Below are 19,781 nucleotides of genomic sequence, written 5' to 3'. Positions count from 1 at the left end.
AAAAGAGAAAAATCTATTAGAACATCAGAAAAATTGAAAAGATGAAAGTCCACATGTCATTTCTAAAATAAGTCTGTATATGACACTGTCAAAATAATGTCTGAAGCTAATTAAGAGTTTCAATACTCTGATGATGTTGGAATAAAAGGTCTGCTGTTCATCTAAATCAAAGTATGGATTCAGATCGAGATCTTTCTTCTTTTCTTCAGAAATATTGGTTTCAGCTGCAGTAATGTCATAGATAGTATTTTGTTGACGGTTACTCCCTTCTTCAGGACGTCAAACGTTTGCCACGATTCCATATTGTTCAATGTGGTTTTGTTAGTCCAGGGTTACCAGCAGACATCGGAATCCACTGCACTGTAGATATCTTAAGTTTGATAGTATTAATGCAATTTTCAGCTGCCTTTTTAAAGTCATAGAAATCCACGCTGTTTATAACTGTGACATTATAAGGGTGTACAGGCCTGGAATGACTAATCATCTCAACCAAATCTCTTTGCATTATACATTTGCTGACTTTATTGCTTTTCAATCAACCCAAAATCACGGTCACAGCTCAAGAATGAGTGACCGGACACGAGGAACTTGTGATTAATGTTCTTAAAATAGCCCTTTGTCACTGGATAAATCAAAAGTAACACTATCATTTTGTTTTTGTTTTGTCCACAGCAGTTGTCGCTCCACATATTCAGATTTTTCTTGCAAATTTCCTAAGTCAGTGTTTTTATGTGGAAAATACAAACCTTGGCAGGTGTTGGAACAAATGAATTAAGACTTAAGGTCTCATGGACACTGAGGTCATCAGAAACGATGATGGGCGATGAGAAGAGAATGGAGCTTTGGCAGAATGAACGGGCACGTGAAACAGGAGTACTCTGAGAAAACCCACAGTCTCACAGCCAACATACGCCACAATTACCAATTGCAAATCACCCGAGTTCAACCCCACAGGGAATCAAACTCGTATCAGCTTTACAGGAAGTAAGTCATCTGACCACTTCACCACCATGACCCCTAGCCTCGACTTGTATTTGCTTTCCTCGTTGAGGAGTAATTTCAACATATACGGTCAAACCTTTGTTAAGTTTGGTTAATACAAACAAAACTTAAGCAAAATTACAGTACACTCCCTATTTAAAACGGTTGTCGGGGGACATAACTTTTACCCGCGTTGTTGCATAACCGCGATGTTTCGATGTGACCAAGGTCAAAAGGCATAAAACACCGCCTGTGTTCTAATAGGTCGGCAAGCACGCACAGTATAGACGGCCCGCCTTTGTGCGGACTTTGCATCCGCAGTTTTCACTAAACGCGGGTGAAAAAATAAAAATAATAAATTGTAAATATAAATATTAAATGTTGAATTTTATTTTTTATTTTCCCGCATGCCGCGCACAGTTTGTCGCACGGCCTACGAGCGCGCCGGCACACAAGCTGCTGCCAGTCGCGTGGTGTCAGCCACAGTATCTGCTTCGTCTGAGTGTCCGTAACAAAGTAAGTGCAGTGTGTGCGGTTACACACGATTTTGTGGTCAAAGTCTTCTAAATAGAAAGGCCATAGTAATACTTCAAACCGAATATGAATCGCAAAGTACCGAGTTTGATTGACAAAATAAAAATTCTAGATTTACGTACTTACAAATAGCGTGTCTTTTGCAGAAGTATGCAGCAGATACGTGAAAAACTATTCTAGCATTCGTACAATATAAAATAAAGAATCGTCTATCGTGTAAAGTGGTTAAACTTTGTTATCCATGCTTACAGTAAATTATAAATGGTCACATGTGGGATACAAAAATTGCGCCAAAATAATTTTAGCGCAATCAGTGGCGCCGTATTAAAAAGTCTGTTAAACGTTGTCTTTGCTTATTCCATCAAACGCTGTGTCGAGTTGCTGAGTGTGTGTGGCTCGGATCGGCAAGTGTTATATTCCCCAGCCTCTGGTTAAAGGTCGGGAGGCCGCTACACATAAACATTTCCGGGGCTTGTTTACTATCTCACGGCAAAAGTGGTACAGTATGGTTCACGTAAGTATTGGACCACTGGGAATTCCTCGGCAAAGATTAAAATTACGCTAGCTGATTTACTTTATTATTTAATGTTAAAACATTATACCAAAGTAAAAAGATGAACGTGTATAATACAACGAATAATATTACGTCTGTAGGTTCGAGTTGTAACAAAACATTTATATGTCTCCGCTTGTCAACACACGTGACCACGAGAAGTGTGCAGACGGAAATGAGTGAACTACTCAAGGTCACCAGACTTCCCCCCTTTCGGCTTAATCGCCCCTCTCATCTCTGGCGCTTATATTCCACTCCTCCCGTCTACCGCTCTACCCGGGTGTCTTGGTCGCATATTCTCGGCTCGCCTCTCCCCTCCCAGCGCTTGCCGTCAACCAAACCTATCCAGAATCAATCCCCAGCCGAGTCACGCTGGATAATGTCGCTGGACGGTAGGCTTTATCGGGTCCCCTGTCCGATGCTTTATTTGTGGGTTAAAAAAAATGTTAAGAACTAATGTTTCAGAAAATAACACTGGTCTGGATTGGATCATAATTTGAAAACACTACAAGATAGAGGAATAATGTACGGAGATATCTTGTTTAGAATTTCACTGCGGACATTTTCTACGCCTAGGCTTTTTTCTGCCCGATGCTTAGTTTGTGAGTTACAACGCAAAATTATCCTAATCGGCTGTCAATCATTTATTCCATTATTATTACAGTAGAAACTCGTTAATCCGTGACGCGCTAATTCGGGAATCGGATAATCCGGGACGATTTAAAAGTGCAGAAAAAAAAAGAGAAGTAAAAATTGTCAGCGCTTAAAATTAACGTCACGCGGGCCGGCGGCCGGCAAACACTGCAAGCCTTCGCATGGGCCGCCAAACTCTGCAACGCTGTTTGTACCGACCCTTTGTGTCGTCCCCCTTTCAGCTGTCACATTTGTCACTCTTTAAACTTGAGGGGGATGTCCTGACTTCTGCTTCCCGTCTCCCTTTGTTTGTTTCCAACCGCCAACGCACGGCAGGCGCCTGGCGAGTGACGTGTCTGGCTGGCATTCGGCTGGACGAAGTGGGATGATTGAGTGGGTGGGGGGGGGGGGGGGGGGGGGGGGGGCTACCCAAAATTTATGTGTGCAAGTTCAGCACGATCTTATCTTTCTCTCTTCGGCTGTTGTAAATGACCGTGAACTAATGGCTAGGCAGTGCCGTATTTTTTTAAGCCGAGACTAATTCGAAGACGGTCTTTACCGTGAACGGATTATTCGGGTTTATTACTTTTTTTTTTACAGGATTTTAATTAGCCGGGCATCGGCGGGTCCCAATTAACACGAATAATGGAGAGTTTACTATTTTTTATCCATCTGCTGCCAAGGCGCAGTAAGCCTCGGGAGATGTTACGTCACATGACCTTGGCCTAACCCAGCTGCACGCCGGTGTCTGAGAAGCTTGACAAGACCTTCCGGGCTTTTAATCACTAGTCCGTGAAATTCGGTAATCCGTGATTATCTCGGTCCCGACCATCACGAATTAACGAGGTTCTACTGTGTTATTATTATTATTATTATTATTCATTTCTGATTGGGGGACATGGTTTGACCCGCGATATACCCGATTCCGCGATCTATCGGGGCGCGGTATACCGGGAGTTTACTGTACTTAAATCCAAAAGTAATTTCTATAATAAATTCAAATAAAGTTACAAATATTTTTTTCTCATTTAGGTACTACTTGTATAATTTATCCAAAAAAAAGTATAAATAAATTACACCAAAATTTTTTAAAAAAAAGTGTTTTTGTACTAAGTATTGTTAACAGGCATTAATGCAATACAGTTTCACTATCTTATTTACCCGCATATGGATAGCATATTTTATACCAATTTTTAGTGTAAAAACTGTGACCCATAAGCAAATTTTGAGATAGAAAAATATAATATTGTACTGGGTGGTTAAATATGTGCGTAAATAACTAACCTATGTTGGATTTTAATAAATATAACTCCACGAGTATAAACTGTTTAATAAAAATATCTCAGCAGTCGTGTGAAACTCCGTGAACAGCGCACTTATTGTACGTGGGCTGTGTTGCCACAAGACCGGTCACAGTGCCGGCAAGTGACATATCTGCTGTGCTGCGTGGGGAGAGCGAGGAGGGGAAGATCTAAAAATAAACCTGCCAGAGAGAGAGAGTGTGTGTGTGTGTGTGTGTGTACAATTGTGTGTGCGTATGTGAGGCCATATGACAAGTGTTGACTGTTTTCCCTCCCTCTCTTCTATGTAAATGTCCCGTGAACTGGCACCCACACAAATTAACGTGCCTATCTTGTGTTCATGATACAACTGTGCCCAATAATTGTTATTGAATGAGATTCCACCCATTTTCAACAGAACATACCGTGACAAAACTGCAGTCATAGCTGGTGTTTATAAGTGCTAAGTGCACCTTTTACATTCCTCCAGCCTCGTGGTACACTGTGAGCTAGTTTTTATAGACGAAACTGACAAAGAGTAGCTTGGCGCCTCTTCTCTCCCTGCGGCAAAGGGATGGGTAAAAAAATAAAATACAATGGAGGAAAGGGAAACAAGGGTATAAAAAATAGCAGTCTTCTCCTTTGTCTTGTAGGAAATGTGGGAATTGGAAAGGTCGTCAATATGGGGGAGGTGGGAGTTTAATGGCCGCCTCACACCCTCCTGTAGTAAACAGACAAAGACAAACCGAGGGTCAATGCCAGTGTCGTATTTCTTATGTACCACGGAACTCTAGTGAAGTCAGATATATGGTGCTGCGACCCACACAGGCGCGACCCTTAAGGTGAAAATGTTAGATTTGTTTTGCCCAAAATTAAGGGTGCGACCCATATGAACGGTATTACCTATGAAGGGACAAACCATTATTTTTGTTTTAATGTGTAATTTTTTTAAGATCTTTCCCCATCCTACACTAACCTTTCTTTTTCATCATCATCTTGCGATGTTAGTACTATCCATTTTTAACGCATATACCGAAATTGTTGACCAGTGCAACAAAAAAAATAAACCGCCATACTCTGTATCAAACATACAGCTTAGCATTATAGCTAATATTTATTTCCTGGGACTACGAAAACATTTTCGATTAACGAGGGTTTTGCTGCATCCGGCTCACCTTGCAGAAGAGCAGCAGAGCGTCGACCATGCGCACCCGGTTAAGCTGGGCCGCGTTGAACTCGCGGTAGGGGTGGTCATCACGCAGCAGCACGTGCAGGGTCCGGAACAGCGTCCCCAGCACCCCTCCCCCCTCCCCGTCGTCCTCGCAGCAGGCCTCGTCCGTCGACTCCCAGTCCCGCCAGGAGCCCACGATGGTCGACAGCAGGAAGGAGTTGACGATGATGGCGTCCGACTGCTGCACCACTTGGAACTTGCGCAGGCCCGGGTGGAACTGCAGGACCGGCTTGTCGCAGCACGTGTCCAGCACTGCCTGTGGGGACATCGTGCGAGAACGCCGTCCGCCCGGTCCGTACTCACAAACAAGCTGCGTGCGTTACACAACTGAAGAAAAGATAAGTAACTCCTTGGCCTCTGCGTTGGGCCCACGACCAGAAGCCAAGAATTAGTCAGTGACCCTAGCCACGAAAGTCTATATTAAAAGTACTATAGTATTTTATTATTTTATTTATACTACAAAATATAAATACCATATTAAATATAAATTTCTGACTCGCTGACTAACTCACTGCTGACTCTGTATCACTGTATGAATTCTGTTTCCATACGCTCACAGTGTAAAATTTTCATTGCTCTTAGCTAACCTGTTCCTATAGTACTGCTGCAGAGTCTGTGGAAAAAAAAAAAATAATATGCATACGGCATAGCGTCATATTTTGACGAGACCAATAGTTTTAGCATTTTTCAGTGATAACGTGGCTTTGTTTGCCGTTTTTAGCCACAGTGATCTATTTAATATAATTCAATATTGTATATATATATATATAATCTCTCTCTCTCTCTCTCTCTATATATATATATATATATATATAGAGAGAGAGAGAGAGAGAGAGAGAGAGAGAGCGAGAGAGAGAGACAACAGACACACACACACATTATTGATAATTTTAAATGTTTTCATGACAAACATGAACTATCAAAATAAGAAAAATAGAAAATGTTTTTCCACCATTTTACAATTTCAAGTTGTATGATTGCAACTTGCACACTTTATAAATGACTGTTCTTTATTTTATTTGGTTGCGTGTTGTGGCACAGCACAAGATCTGGAACCGAACCAGCGAGTTGTGGAGCTGACCTTGAGCACGTGGTGGCCGGCGGTGCAGCGTGGCGAGGAGAGCACCCTGTGCAGCAGCTTGTAGCAGTCCTGGTTCACGAACTGGGAGAACAGCTCGCTGTCCGACTGCACCAGCTTCAGCAGCAGGAAGAGGGCTCTGGCCTGGTCCTGCTGGCTGGCTTCCAACTCCACCACCTGAACACCACCACTCCCCCGCGGTCACAGCCCGTCCCGTCGACGCACCGAGCGGCTTCAGGAACAACCACTCAACACACACATGCTGCACTGAGAGGCAAGCACGGAAACTTGCAACGGCCGTGACTAGTGTAAAAACATTTTCGAATACGAATATCGGATCAGAATAGCAAGAGCGGAGAAATTTCGGTTTTAACATTGTTATGAAAGTTAAGTTCCCGATTTTAACAAATATACTTAGGGGTCGTCCATTAATCACGTGATGTTTTTTTTAGCAAATTTTTAACACCCCCTCCCCCCTAGTGTTTTGTGGTGAGGTTTTAGACTACCCCCCCTCCCCCAATAAATAATGTGTATTTTTTTTTGGTACAAAATATTTTTAAAAATTTCAGAATATTATCTTTAAATATAGGTATAATCTAATTTAATTCTGAAAAATTAAGCACAGTGATAAAAATGTCCAGACACACATTAAGGTTGCAGGTTTATTCTCACTAGCATAAAAATAATAAAGGAAAGGCTTATATGTGATTTACACATGTATTCGACGCCAAAATCACAGTCTTACTGGCGACTGGCAAGCCGAGCCGGGTGGTTCATTTTGCGGCGGGCAGGGATATTGTTGCCTGGCTATGGCGAGTCAAGGTCACGCGTCCCTTTTCGGTTTAGTAGAAATCGGGCGAAAAAATAAGTACACGTGATATCTCTCTACATCCTCCCTCCCCCCTTGTGATATTTCGTGATTTTTCCCGGCCCCCTCCCCCCCTTACAAGCCTCACGTGATTAATGGACGATCCCCTGCTTGCACATACACGATTTCATAAATGGCAATATGCATATACAGTGAAAGACCTTAAACCCAGGTCATTCTGGACCACTGCCATGCCAGATTGATAGAGACCTGTAGCTGACTTAACCTAGCCAACCTTACACTTTAGTATTATGTATTTATCTAATTTCCCATAAACTACACTTTACATTTACTTTTTGTTTCAGTAAGTATTTCTTCCATTAGAAAAAAATTTTTTTAGTGGGATTCTAATTCTTACTATTAAAATTCAATATTCATATTCGAGAATGATTTGATAATTGTATTATTATTCAATTCAAATTAAAAAAACATATATTCGCACAGGCCTACATTTCAGTAGTATGTGTAATGCAAATGCTATCATGTCTTCTCAGTCAATAAAATGGCTTAACCTTTTATTTGAGGTTCCTCGAACTCAACTATGAATGTGAATACTCTCGAATGCAAATAAGAAATAACTTTATACCAGAGATGGGCCAGTTGATGAAAAACAACTTTAAAAAAAATTAACTTTTAAAGAAACTATCGAAGCTATTTTTGTGTTTGCCACCAGCATACATATTGCTCTTATGTTTTTAATTGCAGACAATATGTGTGACAGAAAACAAAATTTATCATTTAGATCTTAAACGTATGAATATGTTTTTGTACATTAAAAAATAAGTTAAAATTTTTTATAAAAATAAAAGTTTTTTTTTCCCCTCATGTATCATTTTACTAGTTACTCTTTAAATTTAGGTTTGGGATTGAAGAGGAGATGAGAGGGATTCATGAATCGTGTGATCCGACCCGTCACAGTTTATTTTCGCCCTGGACAAAACCAGCACCCGCGCTGACGGGAGCCCAGCCTCACCCGGGCGAACAGGAAGAGGAAGACGGGAGTCCCGCCCAGCAGGGTGGCGGCGGCGACCGTCCCCTGGTACTGGTGGGAGTTGAGGGCGGCGAACTGCACCGGCTGCACCGGCAGGGGCAGCTGCTGGCTGGCCCGCTGGTCGGGCGTCACCACCCTGAAGCTCGGCTGCCCGGGGAAGAACGAGCTCACCATGCCTGCGTCACAGTCGCCTGCACGTCACATGAAGGGCCAACCTTCCCCTAGCAGCAGCAGCAGCAGCAGCTTCGTTTACAACGGATCTACAGCAACGGCTCTTAAAACCAGCACGTTCGAAACTACGGCCGAGCCAGACTAGCATTTTCCTCATATTATCGAGTAACAACTTAGTTTTAAGAGGAATGCAAAGAAAGTTTACAGTGAAATGATGTTCAAAACAAGTTTTAACAAAGTGCTCTATATAAAAAGAAATATATACAGATGAGCACTGGTTAAAACAAAAACTGATATCGCATTGCATCCGTGATTTAGATCACTTATTCAAAAAATTAATAACAAAAAAAAGCCAGAAGCAAAGTAACGCCACCTGGCAGCCAAGATCAACGGCTGGCATTCACACCAAAAATCTGAACGTGAAGTCTCAATTGGTGCCCCATTACAGAAATAGCATAACCAATGACTATACTTACATGAAACCCAATCAAAGTAATTCAAATCATTTTCTTAACTTTGGCCTTGCGTTCTAGTAGATCGCAATGCAATCTACAATGAACACAAACTGACCAAGTTTAAGTTGCATGTTTTCATCAAAGTTTAAATCTACTAGGTGTTTGGGAATGTAGCCAATGCCTTGTTATTTTATAACTGAAATTAAGACCAGTGCAGGCCAGTGCCCCTGAAACCCTTTCCCACTATTCATTAATTATTCACTGTATTTTATCACAACACTCCTCACTGCAGTTCCACCAAGAGTTTATGAGGAGAGGGGCAGAGGTTATAGGCACAAAATATCATTCAACATGAAAGTCACATAACCTTCTACATACAAAATGAAATAGATGTAAAATACTCTGCTCATACACCTGCTCTGATCTTAATATGTCCATACACAATTTTAATGAATAGAATATTTTTCTATGAATCATGTCTCTCTTTAAATATTTTTCACTAAAACATTTTTTACTAGCACAACTTGTTTAGAATCAATGTTTCTTTACAACTCAGTTTTCACTTAACTATAAACAAAAAAGCCAATATCTTTGTAGAATGTGTTTTAAAAATATACTTATGTATTTCATTGGTATTAAAAAGCTAGAAACTTACTGTTGGGATTTGTGACCACCTGAGGATAAACACTGACGACTGTTGGGTTTTGAGCAGAGTAGATTAGAAGTAGATTATCCTGCAACAAGGAAACAATACATACCATAACTTTAGTTCCAAAGATATCCGATGCATTATTGACTCATTTCGACTATACTGACCCAATTCTGCATTTAATAGAGTACAGTAATGATTCCCCAAGGAAATCATGTAATATGTAAAAATTACAAATGTGCTGTCAAAACATATTAACGTGTTTTATCGCATCATCGTCGCACATTTTATACTAAAATCAAATTTGAAAAGTAGGAGTGTGACGTTTAAGTGAGAAAAAAAATTTTTTTGTTAGGTAATGTTATTCATAAAAACAAAACCCATTCATGGAAAGTACGTTTAAAGTATGTTTATTTAAAAAGTGAAGTATAAAAGAGCACGCCAAACAATTTAAATTAATAAGTCATGCAACAAAAACCTTTCTTCTATTTTAAATAGAAAAACAAAATCTGCGATCCGAATGCGAGCCTGAACGAACGCATAACTACCATCGTAGTACACACTTACCACGAAAGAGTGCGGGCCATCAAATGTAGTTACCTAACTCGGGAGTTGACAGAGAGCGTGTGTTGCATGCAATTGGCGAGATATCGATATTCGACTACATGCGAATGCTCTATACGGGAAGCAACATAACCAAACATGAATGATGCCAACTAGCACTGGCTACATTTTTATAAGCAGTACACTGCGGCGAAGCAAACGAACAGATAAAGGTTATAACGTTTAAAAACGTCTTTAAAAGAAAATTTACACATCAGAAAACTTCGTATTTCCATTAATTAAATAAGTAAGTGGTAATGTCCGAATAAATAAAAGATTTCTACTTTAAAATACATCGTTTTATACGAAAAAAAATACCTGAACAAAGCGCTCGGAATCTAATAGCGGGACCAAAAACATCATGCGTCGTTGACACGAGAGGTTTTTTTATCCTAATTTGGACGCCCTAAAATATAGGTACAACAATTATGCGCGTGCAACGATTATGTGATAAAAGAGGGTATGTGTTTTGAGATAAGGGACATAGGATAGGGAGAAAGGAGAGAGTGAATACTGATGAAGTATGAAACTCAACATGATAAATTGGTACATACAAGAACAAGAAACATACTATTAACAACTACTACTAAGAAACAACTACAAACTTAAGTAGGTTTTTACATAGGTTCAGAAAACCATACAAATTAGGCATGATTTGTAGCACACATTATGACTTCATGGGCAATATTTATCAAAATCGTGTTTACATCCTAAAACTTACAAAAACAATAGACTAAAACCCTGTTAAGAAGTTTTTTAAGGTACTTAGAAATTAAGACTGAATAACATGACATCAAGATCTTTTAGGCAAGCTACATTGCAGGCTACATTATTTTTCATGAACAGTATTAAGTAACAAAACTTGCAAGTATGAACAGTGGAAGGTCTTTAATCCAGCACGTTGAGGACCATGGCCATTCCAGATTAGCGATTTTGCTGGATTATGGAATGTCTGCATAGTTTTAACATGATAACAAAGAAAACCTAGTATATAGTACAAGGATATTTAAAATAAGCTGCACTATACTTTAAAATAATACAGACAAGCTTTAGAGTTTAAAAAACCTCTAATATCAAATTGCATCCGTAATACCGATCTTTTTTTTTTTTTCAAAAAAAAATCATAACAGAAATGTAACCCGCTAGACAACAGAAAAAATTGTGCCAATATGAAAACACACATCCAATAAACTCAGAGCGAACTGAAAGTGCTGACAGCACAGTAATACAACCTGGCAGCCAAGAACCCACAAGAGCCAGATCACAGAACGTGCCGAACGATGGAACGGAACTTTGAAACCTGCAACTCCTTGAGATTGCCACTCTTGCCGTCCAGGATCATCTCCCAGTCGATGTCGGCCTTGAGGGTCTTGGGGCCGAAGAGCGAGGTGAAGTTGGGGCTGCGCCGGTCCACGTCGCACTCCGTGAGGTTGATGTGGTTGGGGCCAAGCCCCACCAGGTACATGGCCCGCTCGCGGGTGAACACGGGGCTGCGGAACAGCATCACGCTGCCCAGGTAGCACGCCCCCAGGGGCGGACTGTGCGGCGGGGCGGGGGACGTCTGCCCCAGGAGCAGCACCGTCGCTCGGCTCTTGCGCACCAGGAGGCCTCCGAACGTCATCAGCACCTTCACTTCGCGGTAGCCGTTCACTATCAACACCACCTGGCGACCACACAAAACAACTAAACTGGTTTGTGTCACTGAAATTGTCATTATCGCATAAGTATTCAAATACAAGGCACAAGAGTATATTACAATAAAGCACCAAATTATGTAGATTTCTGGTACCCTCTCTTCCCAACTTACACTACTGGATTATTGGATCGTTATGACATGCCCTTAAGGATTTTCATTTTTATGAAAAATGCCAAGTTATTTTTCTTAAAACACTGTATTATTTTTCCATGAGTATTCAACCAGGGATATAAAAAAACCTAATTTCAAGTTTTAAGGTACCCAAACATGACTGGTTCACACAATGCAATGCTAAGTATTGAATAAACAGTAAAATAAATATAAAACAAGAAAAAATGATTAGTTCCATAGTTCAAAACAGTTCAAACATCGCAACCTATGACCATACAAAGACCCACAATGTGTCAATGAATTGTGTTAACACCTCTCTCAATAGTGCATGTTTTTTTTCTTTTCCTTCCAGTTCACCCAGCAAGCTGCAGTTTGCAATAATCACCATAAAGTAGTCAATCAAAAGTCACCACTGCACTTGAACATTCACAAAATCTCTAGCAAGAGGCACATAATAGCATTTAAAGATATCTTCTGACATTTCAGTATAAAAATGAAATATCATAATTTATAGACATTTTACACAAGAAATCTTAAATTTTTGTTTTAATGAAATCCTGTGTGTCACTAACATAGGTGTTACCGTATTTACCCACAGAAGAGTCGCCCCTTCGCATCGGTCTGGTCGCACCCTTAATTTTTGGAAAAAAAATTCTTACATTTACACCATAAGGGTCGCCCTCGAATATGAGTCGCACCATATAGTAACTGTATCCAGTAGAATACAAGTGATATCTCTAGGATCCGTGTCCCAGCTTATTGCCGCGTAAGAAAGGGCACTGATGTCCTACGTCTTACCCCTCTCCATCCTTTATTGGCCCTTCCTCCCCCTCCTCCTTCACCCTAGCACTATCTAACGAAAAATACAAAGGAAAAGAATGTTATTTTTTTATACCTATGTTTCCCTTCCCGTTTTCCCAAGAGAGAAAAGACTGCAGGCTATTTCCTTGTCAATTTTTTGAAAGTTTCTTCAATAAAAACAAGCACACCCTTTACAGCAGTTTTGTCATGAATGAAATGTTGCAGTAAAAGGCGTAGGAAATCTAACGCAAAAACAATGTTTGGACACAGTTGCATGATAATTGTGTATGGTGCCAGTTCACGGTGAGAGAGGGAGGGAAAATCATAAACACACACACACACACACACCCTTCCCCTCTTTCTCCCCCCCCCCCCCCCTTCTCTCTGGCTGGTTTATTTTTAGATTTCCCCCCTTGCCGAGCAGCAGTCAGCCATGTCACTTACCGGCGCCGGCTGGGTAGCCGCCCGACAGACGGCAGACGTAGCTTAACAGCGCAGTTCATGAAGCTTTACACTCACTGCCAAGATATTTTAATTAATCAATTTATATTTACTCGTGACATATTTACTAAAAACCAACACAGGCTAGTTATTTAAACATACTCTCAACCAAAACAATGCAAAGTTATTTTTTTTTAACCCAAAATGGAAATTTTTGCATATGGATTGCAGTACATTTTACTAAAAAAAAAAAATCAGAATAACATCTGTGATCCTTAAGAGGGTAAATACAATAGTTTATACAAAAATTAAAGCTCACAAACAAACAAAATGAAATGAGGCAAGCATTGCAATGATTCAAGAAAATTGAAAAATTGTAAATTTCAAGATAAAGCTGGCTGAGCTCCCAAGCAGTGGATTTTTTTTTGCAAATATATTGAAAAAGCTTGTTTTACATCATAAAAGTGTTGGGAACAAAATTTTGATGATATAGGTAAATAACGTGAGGATGTATTCATTACGCACAACTAAATTACATATATTTCCCTTTTTTTTAAATCCTTTTGTAGAAGATTGAGACTTACTTTCAAAGTTTGCCTCACATTTACATATATCTTTAAGCAAAAAATCACATAAGGATAAAAAAAATTCAAATGCTTCACACATTTCAATAAGATTAGTGTGTATAAGTTGAAAGAGTTGTTAAGAAAATAATAGTAATGATACATTCAACACAAAATAAGTAGTGAGAAATTAATATTTGCAATTGTTTGCAGAGTGTCACTAACCTCAATGACATTCTTCCTCTTCTGCATGTAGTCCCTGACATTGACTGCCAAGTGGTTCCAATATCCCGAAGGCAGGATGTTTTCTACTGTCGATTCCGTTATGGTTTCACTGCTCTTGGAATCAGGGCGAGTCAGTCTGAGTACCAGCGAATCTGTACCAATTAAAAATGACACAAAATAATGTACTACTTAAAATATACACAATGTAAAACTAAAAAAAATGAAAAGTGATAGTTGAAAATTTACAATATGTGAGATAAACCTCTAATCCAACACATTTGTATACACACAATGAACTAAAAATGCTAATCAATATCTGATGGAACTCAAATATAGACTGTCTTAAATCTGTTCCAATATATAATTTGGAAATACAAGAGCCCTGCATTTTAAAGTTAAATAGCCCATGTATATTAATTAATATATATTTTTTTGCTATTAGAATTAAATAATGTTTTTCCCCTAATTCATCCTTAGCTTTTTTTAGCAATTATTCATGGAACAAATTCCATATAATGAAATTTCACGCAGTATAGTAGTGATTTATCAAATTATCATTTTAGTATTAGTACCTGCCAATGTTGCCAATTTTCTGGATTACCAATGTAATTGTTTCCAACCAATACTTCAAAAACTGATACACATGAAAAAAGAACAATTTTATCCTTCAAGTGTCATCCACTTTTTTTATTTACTTGTTTATATTATAATTCTGTGGGCATCTTTTACTTCAATTTTCCTGGGCTTTTTTTAAGGCTATACTTAAAGGTTTTATTTGTTAATTAGTCAAGGTATAGTGGGTATTGTACTATGCACAAATTATATGCTGAAGAAAAAATTTTTTTGCATAAAAAAATTCTTTTAATAAAGAATGTTAAGGTACTGACTTATTTTTGACGTGATAACGTCTTATAAATCGATGAACGCCGGCTGCACGCACGAACAAGCATGACTCATTGTCACGTTCCGCCCGAGCAGAGCGTGCAAGCAAAAGTGCGGAACAAGCGATAGAGAGTCATGATCGGCTTGTGACGCATCTATCTCTCTTCCACTCCATCGGCCGATGCGTCCGAGTAGAAGAGAGACAGCGGCAGCACACAACCTACACGTGAACTGTTTTGTCAACTGTTTATAAAGTGAAGTGAAAAGTTAATGTGGTTTGTATGCAAATTTTCATCAATGTTTTCTTATGACGTTATCATGTAAAATTATCGTCCATAAACTGACTTTACAGACAACCCCCTTTTTTTCCTTTGATTTATTACGTTACAATACAAACATTCGTATCATTGAAATTCGATTCAAATTAAATTGATTCCTTTCTGATTATTTCGGTTATTTTACATTGATATGTACAGTTAGATAACGTTTCCATACATTTCAGTTATTTTTCTTTGATTTTTTTTATACAAATATTATTTTCTGGAGATTCTCACCGTTATTATTTACAAAAGTATTGAAATCAGTTTTGTATCTATCGAATCTGTTAAAGAAATGTATCGGTAATTGGTTCTGTATCTGTTTTTATCCGTATCACCCATCACTACAGTATAGTACTAATAAATAATTATTTTGGTCCTTTGTAAAAGTAATTCTCTACTGTACTATGTACCGGTAACAAAATGCATGCCACATCTTACCAAGTGAAAGTATGTTCCTACATAATAACTAAATGTGCACATCTGATTACCCACTTGATGCTTTGCTCCTTTCTAATGCTCAACTTTAGAACAAGCACTGCTTCAGCTATCAAAGGAGATACATAGTTATATTTACCTACTGTAGTGTCCACCCATGCCTCCAGCATAAGAGTCTCGTAACCAATGCTGAACAAGTGCAGCTGTGAGACGTTCACCAATGACTTAGGAGAGATGGATGAGCAGCTCTGAAATGGATCTGCAGAGAAACCATGCAACAGAAACGTCGGCATATTGCAGTGAGTGTATTATCTACTGTGAAGTAAATATGATCAAAATATTTACAATTACTTATAGGAATCACATAAATGCTATCAAATATTCTGGAAATAAATACATACAAACGTTTTGATGAAGGCTTGTATACGGCCACTGAAAATGTAACGTAGAAAATAAAACTGTATCAATTACATACTTTCTTTCCTTTTCCTAAACATGTTCAGGTTTTCACACCCTATGAATCTATATTCCCATAATTCTCTAAATATGGATTTAACATTCTCACACACTATGTGAGAAATTTTACAATAGTTCATGGTTCTCAGATATTTCAGTTTATTGAAATGGAAAATAAAAAAGTAATTAAATTTATAGTTTTATATTTTTTTAAAAGCACAGCTGTTGGCTTCAGCATGCAGTTTGTCCTGAAATTATGGATCAAGCTATTCATATGGCGTATACTGTACTCTGCCCTTGAACTGTTGCCCCTTCACAATCTCTCCCAATAACTGGTAATTTTCCTTAACAATGCACTTACTCTAATCCGTCTTGATTTTTATTCCCCAGACAAAGTAATTTTTTCGGGGTGTAAAAATTATTTTTTGAACATCAAAATACTTACCTCCATCACTCTCCCTCTCAACAGTCCTACGCTGCAACCAAAACTTCAGTTTGGTATTTAGAGTGAACAAACCTTTTTTTTTTGCAATAAGTTGATTTTCATTTATAAATCCTTTTTTTTTTTTAATTTAATACCTTACAGCTGAATATTTAAAATTACATTCAAAATCACAAAATGTTTTCAAACCCTGGAAACTACCCCTCCCACAAATTACCGCCCTTTGAAGACTTACTTTCTTTATTCCAGTTGTCGGAAATGATCCCCCAATCGGAGAAGGAGCAGCTGGTAGCCTCGGAGGCCGGGGACTCGGAGGACTCGCTCTTCGCCGTGTCGACAACACCACCTCTCTCCAGCCGCAGCCACATGGACAGGGAGAAGCCGTGCAGCCACATGGACCAACCCAGGTCCGTGTTGATGGGGAGGGCCACCGCGCAATTCAACCAAGATGAAGATACCCCTACGCGCAACGCAGCGAACGAAACGATTCACATTAGAATGGTCTACCAAACCTTGAGATTGAGAATCACCCATGATTTACAGTAATCATAGTAGGACAATTAGGTTTGTATTTCAATGTCTCTGTGACCGAGAAAACTCTGATAGAGACCCGGAAATTTCGAGGATTCCTCCGGCCTCAGGATAGAATTCAAAGTTATAGGTGTGCTCGACCCATGTTTACTTTCCCATTGGTTGATTTCTTAGCGAGAACATTTTTATTCTTGTTATTTGGCACTACCTGATTCGGTTACTTCTCTCCTAGCTGGGCATCATTGGCTCACGGTCGTAGAGGGGTGTGTCCAAACAACTGCGTGCCAATCATGAACACAGTGCGAGAGTGTGAAGGTTTGCATTCTAGCTTGCGACTAAGTGAATCCACGAAATTTCCGGGTCTCTACTAATAGAGCACGAAACTGAATATATTTATTTTATATTTAGTTTTCTTTGCTGTCTAATTTAACAACCAAGCATAGATACAATATAACAAAATGCATGGATGGCTAGAAAGTAAAATTTTTTTGACTAGCTCATAAAGTATCCCTCGCATGCGGCTACGATACGGAACGCACGGCAGCGCCTTCTGACCTGCTTGCATGTGCTGCTGGCGCACGGAGCTCGCCAGGTTGCTGGCCAAGTTGTCCGTGCCAGTGCCGTCCGCGGGCGGCACGGCGTAGCCTGCCTCCGCGGCGTCCAGGTCCGCGGGGAAGCACAGGATGTAGTTGGGCTGCGGCTCGCTGCCCACCACCAGGTTCACCAGCGGTGACAGCAGCATGTCCTGCACACACGCCCACGCGCCCGCTTAGTCCAGCTGTGCCGTGGTCTTCTACAGCGCTTGTTCCGCTGTACAAGTCGCTGGTGCTTCGCAACAACGGCGTTTCGCACAAAAAATAAATGCTTATACTACTTCCTGCAAGGTTGTGCCCCCAGATAGCACGTATTCCAGCGCAAACATTACATACATACACTATGAAACACTATTGGCATTCTGTATCCTCAAAAAAATATAAAATGGAAGCGCTAGGTTTTAAAGGAGTTTTTCTGGGTGTACATATAAACTTAGGGAAATTTGTTTGACATAAAGTGGCTGTTTCAGGAACACAGTACCTGAAAGAGAAGGCTGCATTTTAATATTTTCAGCCCCTGATAAAATCTGAATACACTGCCGTCTCAACGGTGAGTAAACAAGTATATATTGCAAAAGAAAATTTTATACGTGATGGCAGTTTACTGTGCACAAGCAATTTGCATGAATTTTTATGCAAAACAATCCTTTAACAGCATTCCCTCATGTCCCTTTCAATACTTGTAATAAAAAAAAATGTGGTTAGTGTCAATAGCACACCATCAATAAGCTCATAACCTTGTAAGCTCCTCCCAACCACCACATTTCTTATGTCTTAATTATTTCCATGTTATTTTCTCCACCACCTTCCTCCCCCCCCCCCCCCCGCCGCCACGGATTGTGTAAACTTTACTATGTATCTTTATATCTAAATCTTTTAAAACATAAAAATTAGGAGTAGGTAGAAGTACAATTCACTTATATTTTGGTTTACAGTAATTATTTTTATAGTGACTAGCACTGGATAAGGATTATTATTATTATTATTATTATTATTATTATTATTATTATTAAGACTGCTGCAATTGGGCACAAGCCCTGCGGCAAGCATTCACCCTACTTTCCTCACACTCTTCTCCTGAACTGAGCCACACTACCTGACATCACACACTCCTCATCCAATACATTCCATTCCTCTATCGTTCTTGAGTTTATCCACCCTTTCCATTCTCCTTCTCCCCTTAAAAACCTTCCTACCCCTTAATACTTGATACATCCTAACTAACCTCTCCATCTGCCTTGTCCTTTAGACTCTCCCACTCCATTTTCTTCATCATCTCTATTGGTCTTGTAAATACTCTTCCTCTTCATCGAGATAAATTCTCCCCCACTTACCCTTCACCCGCCAAGCTGTTCTCCTCTGCACCCCCTCAAGCACTGCTGTATATGGATCCCATACTGCTGCAGCATACTCCAGCATGGAGTGTACCATGGTGCTATGTACAAGCCTTTTCCTTTATAATGCTGCTTTCCCCTCTAAACACCCATCCCAAAATGCCCTGGCCTGTCTGCTCTTCTTAACAACCTTCTCCACCCACTCCCACACCCCAAGTTTCCTTGCTGCACTACCCCTAAAGTATTCATAACAAATAATCAAGGTAGGTTACATGAAATATACGAAAACCTGATAAAATGCAGCTCTCAAACACAACTTATCATCCATGTAAAAAAAAAACTAATTCAGAGATAAAATTATTTTTCAGTTTTCACCAAAGTGACTGTACTCTCCACATACTGCTTTGTTTCTCCAGTTTGTTAACATCCTGTACTTAGTTATGTGCAATTGGCACATTTAATTAACGAAGACTGAATTTTTAAAGACAGCAAACCGAATATAAATACATTGTGATAAACCAAGAAGTGAAAAAATATATAATAATTTTCAAAATGTTACAAAATTCAATGCAAATATTTTATGAATAAATATTTTAATGTTATAGTAAGCAATATGAACTCCGAAACAAACTGCAGTACCTAATTAAATATTATGAACAGTACATCAAACTATATTCGTAGTAACAAATAATATTCAGTCATTAATGTCAGTATTTGACAACAATTTTCAAACACTTGAGTACATGCATCATATGATAAGTACAATTTATATGAAAATTGAAGACAACAGAACTAACAGCTTAAAAAAATTTTGGTTTAATTTTTTTTTTTTACATTTCATGGCATAAAAATATTCTTACTAGCTAACTAAAACATGTAAATTCATTGAGCTTAAAATCCTACCACTTATATTAAAAAAAATTT

The 19,781-nt window shown here is 39.2% G+C and overlaps 1 protein-coding gene across 3 annotated transcripts in view; it reads right to left on the bottom strand.

Annotated features, from left to right (window-relative positions):
• The window catches only part of LOC134530338 (lysosomal-trafficking regulator), a 114,370-nt gene that overhangs the window by 59,268 nt on the left and 35,321 nt on the right, over positions 1 to 19,781 (bottom strand). For 2 of the 3 annotated variants that reach the window (XM_063365078.1, XM_063365079.1), the window contains exons 11-19: positions 17,486 to 17,675; positions 16,635 to 16,859; positions 15,641 to 15,760; positions 13,865 to 14,016; positions 11,328 to 11,690; positions 9,431 to 9,509; positions 8,132 to 8,340; positions 6,294 to 6,467; positions 5,157 to 5,468 (exon numbers count right to left, since the gene is read on the bottom strand). In XM_063365078.1, the coding sequence (XP_063221148.1) occupies positions 5,157 to 5,468; positions 6,294 to 6,467; positions 8,132 to 8,340; positions 9,431 to 9,509; positions 11,328 to 11,690; positions 13,865 to 14,016; positions 15,641 to 15,760; positions 16,635 to 16,859; positions 17,486 to 17,675 (1,824 nt within the window). The remainder of the gene's footprint in view (positions 1 to 5,156; positions 5,469 to 6,293; positions 6,468 to 8,131; positions 8,341 to 9,430; positions 9,510 to 11,327; positions 11,691 to 13,864; positions 14,017 to 15,640; positions 15,761 to 16,634; positions 16,860 to 17,485; positions 17,676 to 19,781) is intronic. The other variant, XM_063365081.1, reaches the window with a different exon arrangement.

Source organism: Bacillus rossius, chromosome 3, assembly GCF_032445375.1.
Source record: "Bacillus rossius redtenbacheri isolate Brsri chromosome 3, Brsri_v3, whole genome shotgun sequence".
NCBI classification, from domain to species: Eukaryota; Metazoa; Arthropoda; class Insecta; order Phasmatodea; family Bacillidae; genus Bacillus; species Bacillus rossius.
The sequence above is the reverse complement of the archived record's forward strand: the minus strand, read 5'-3'. Positions and strand labels throughout refer to the sequence as shown.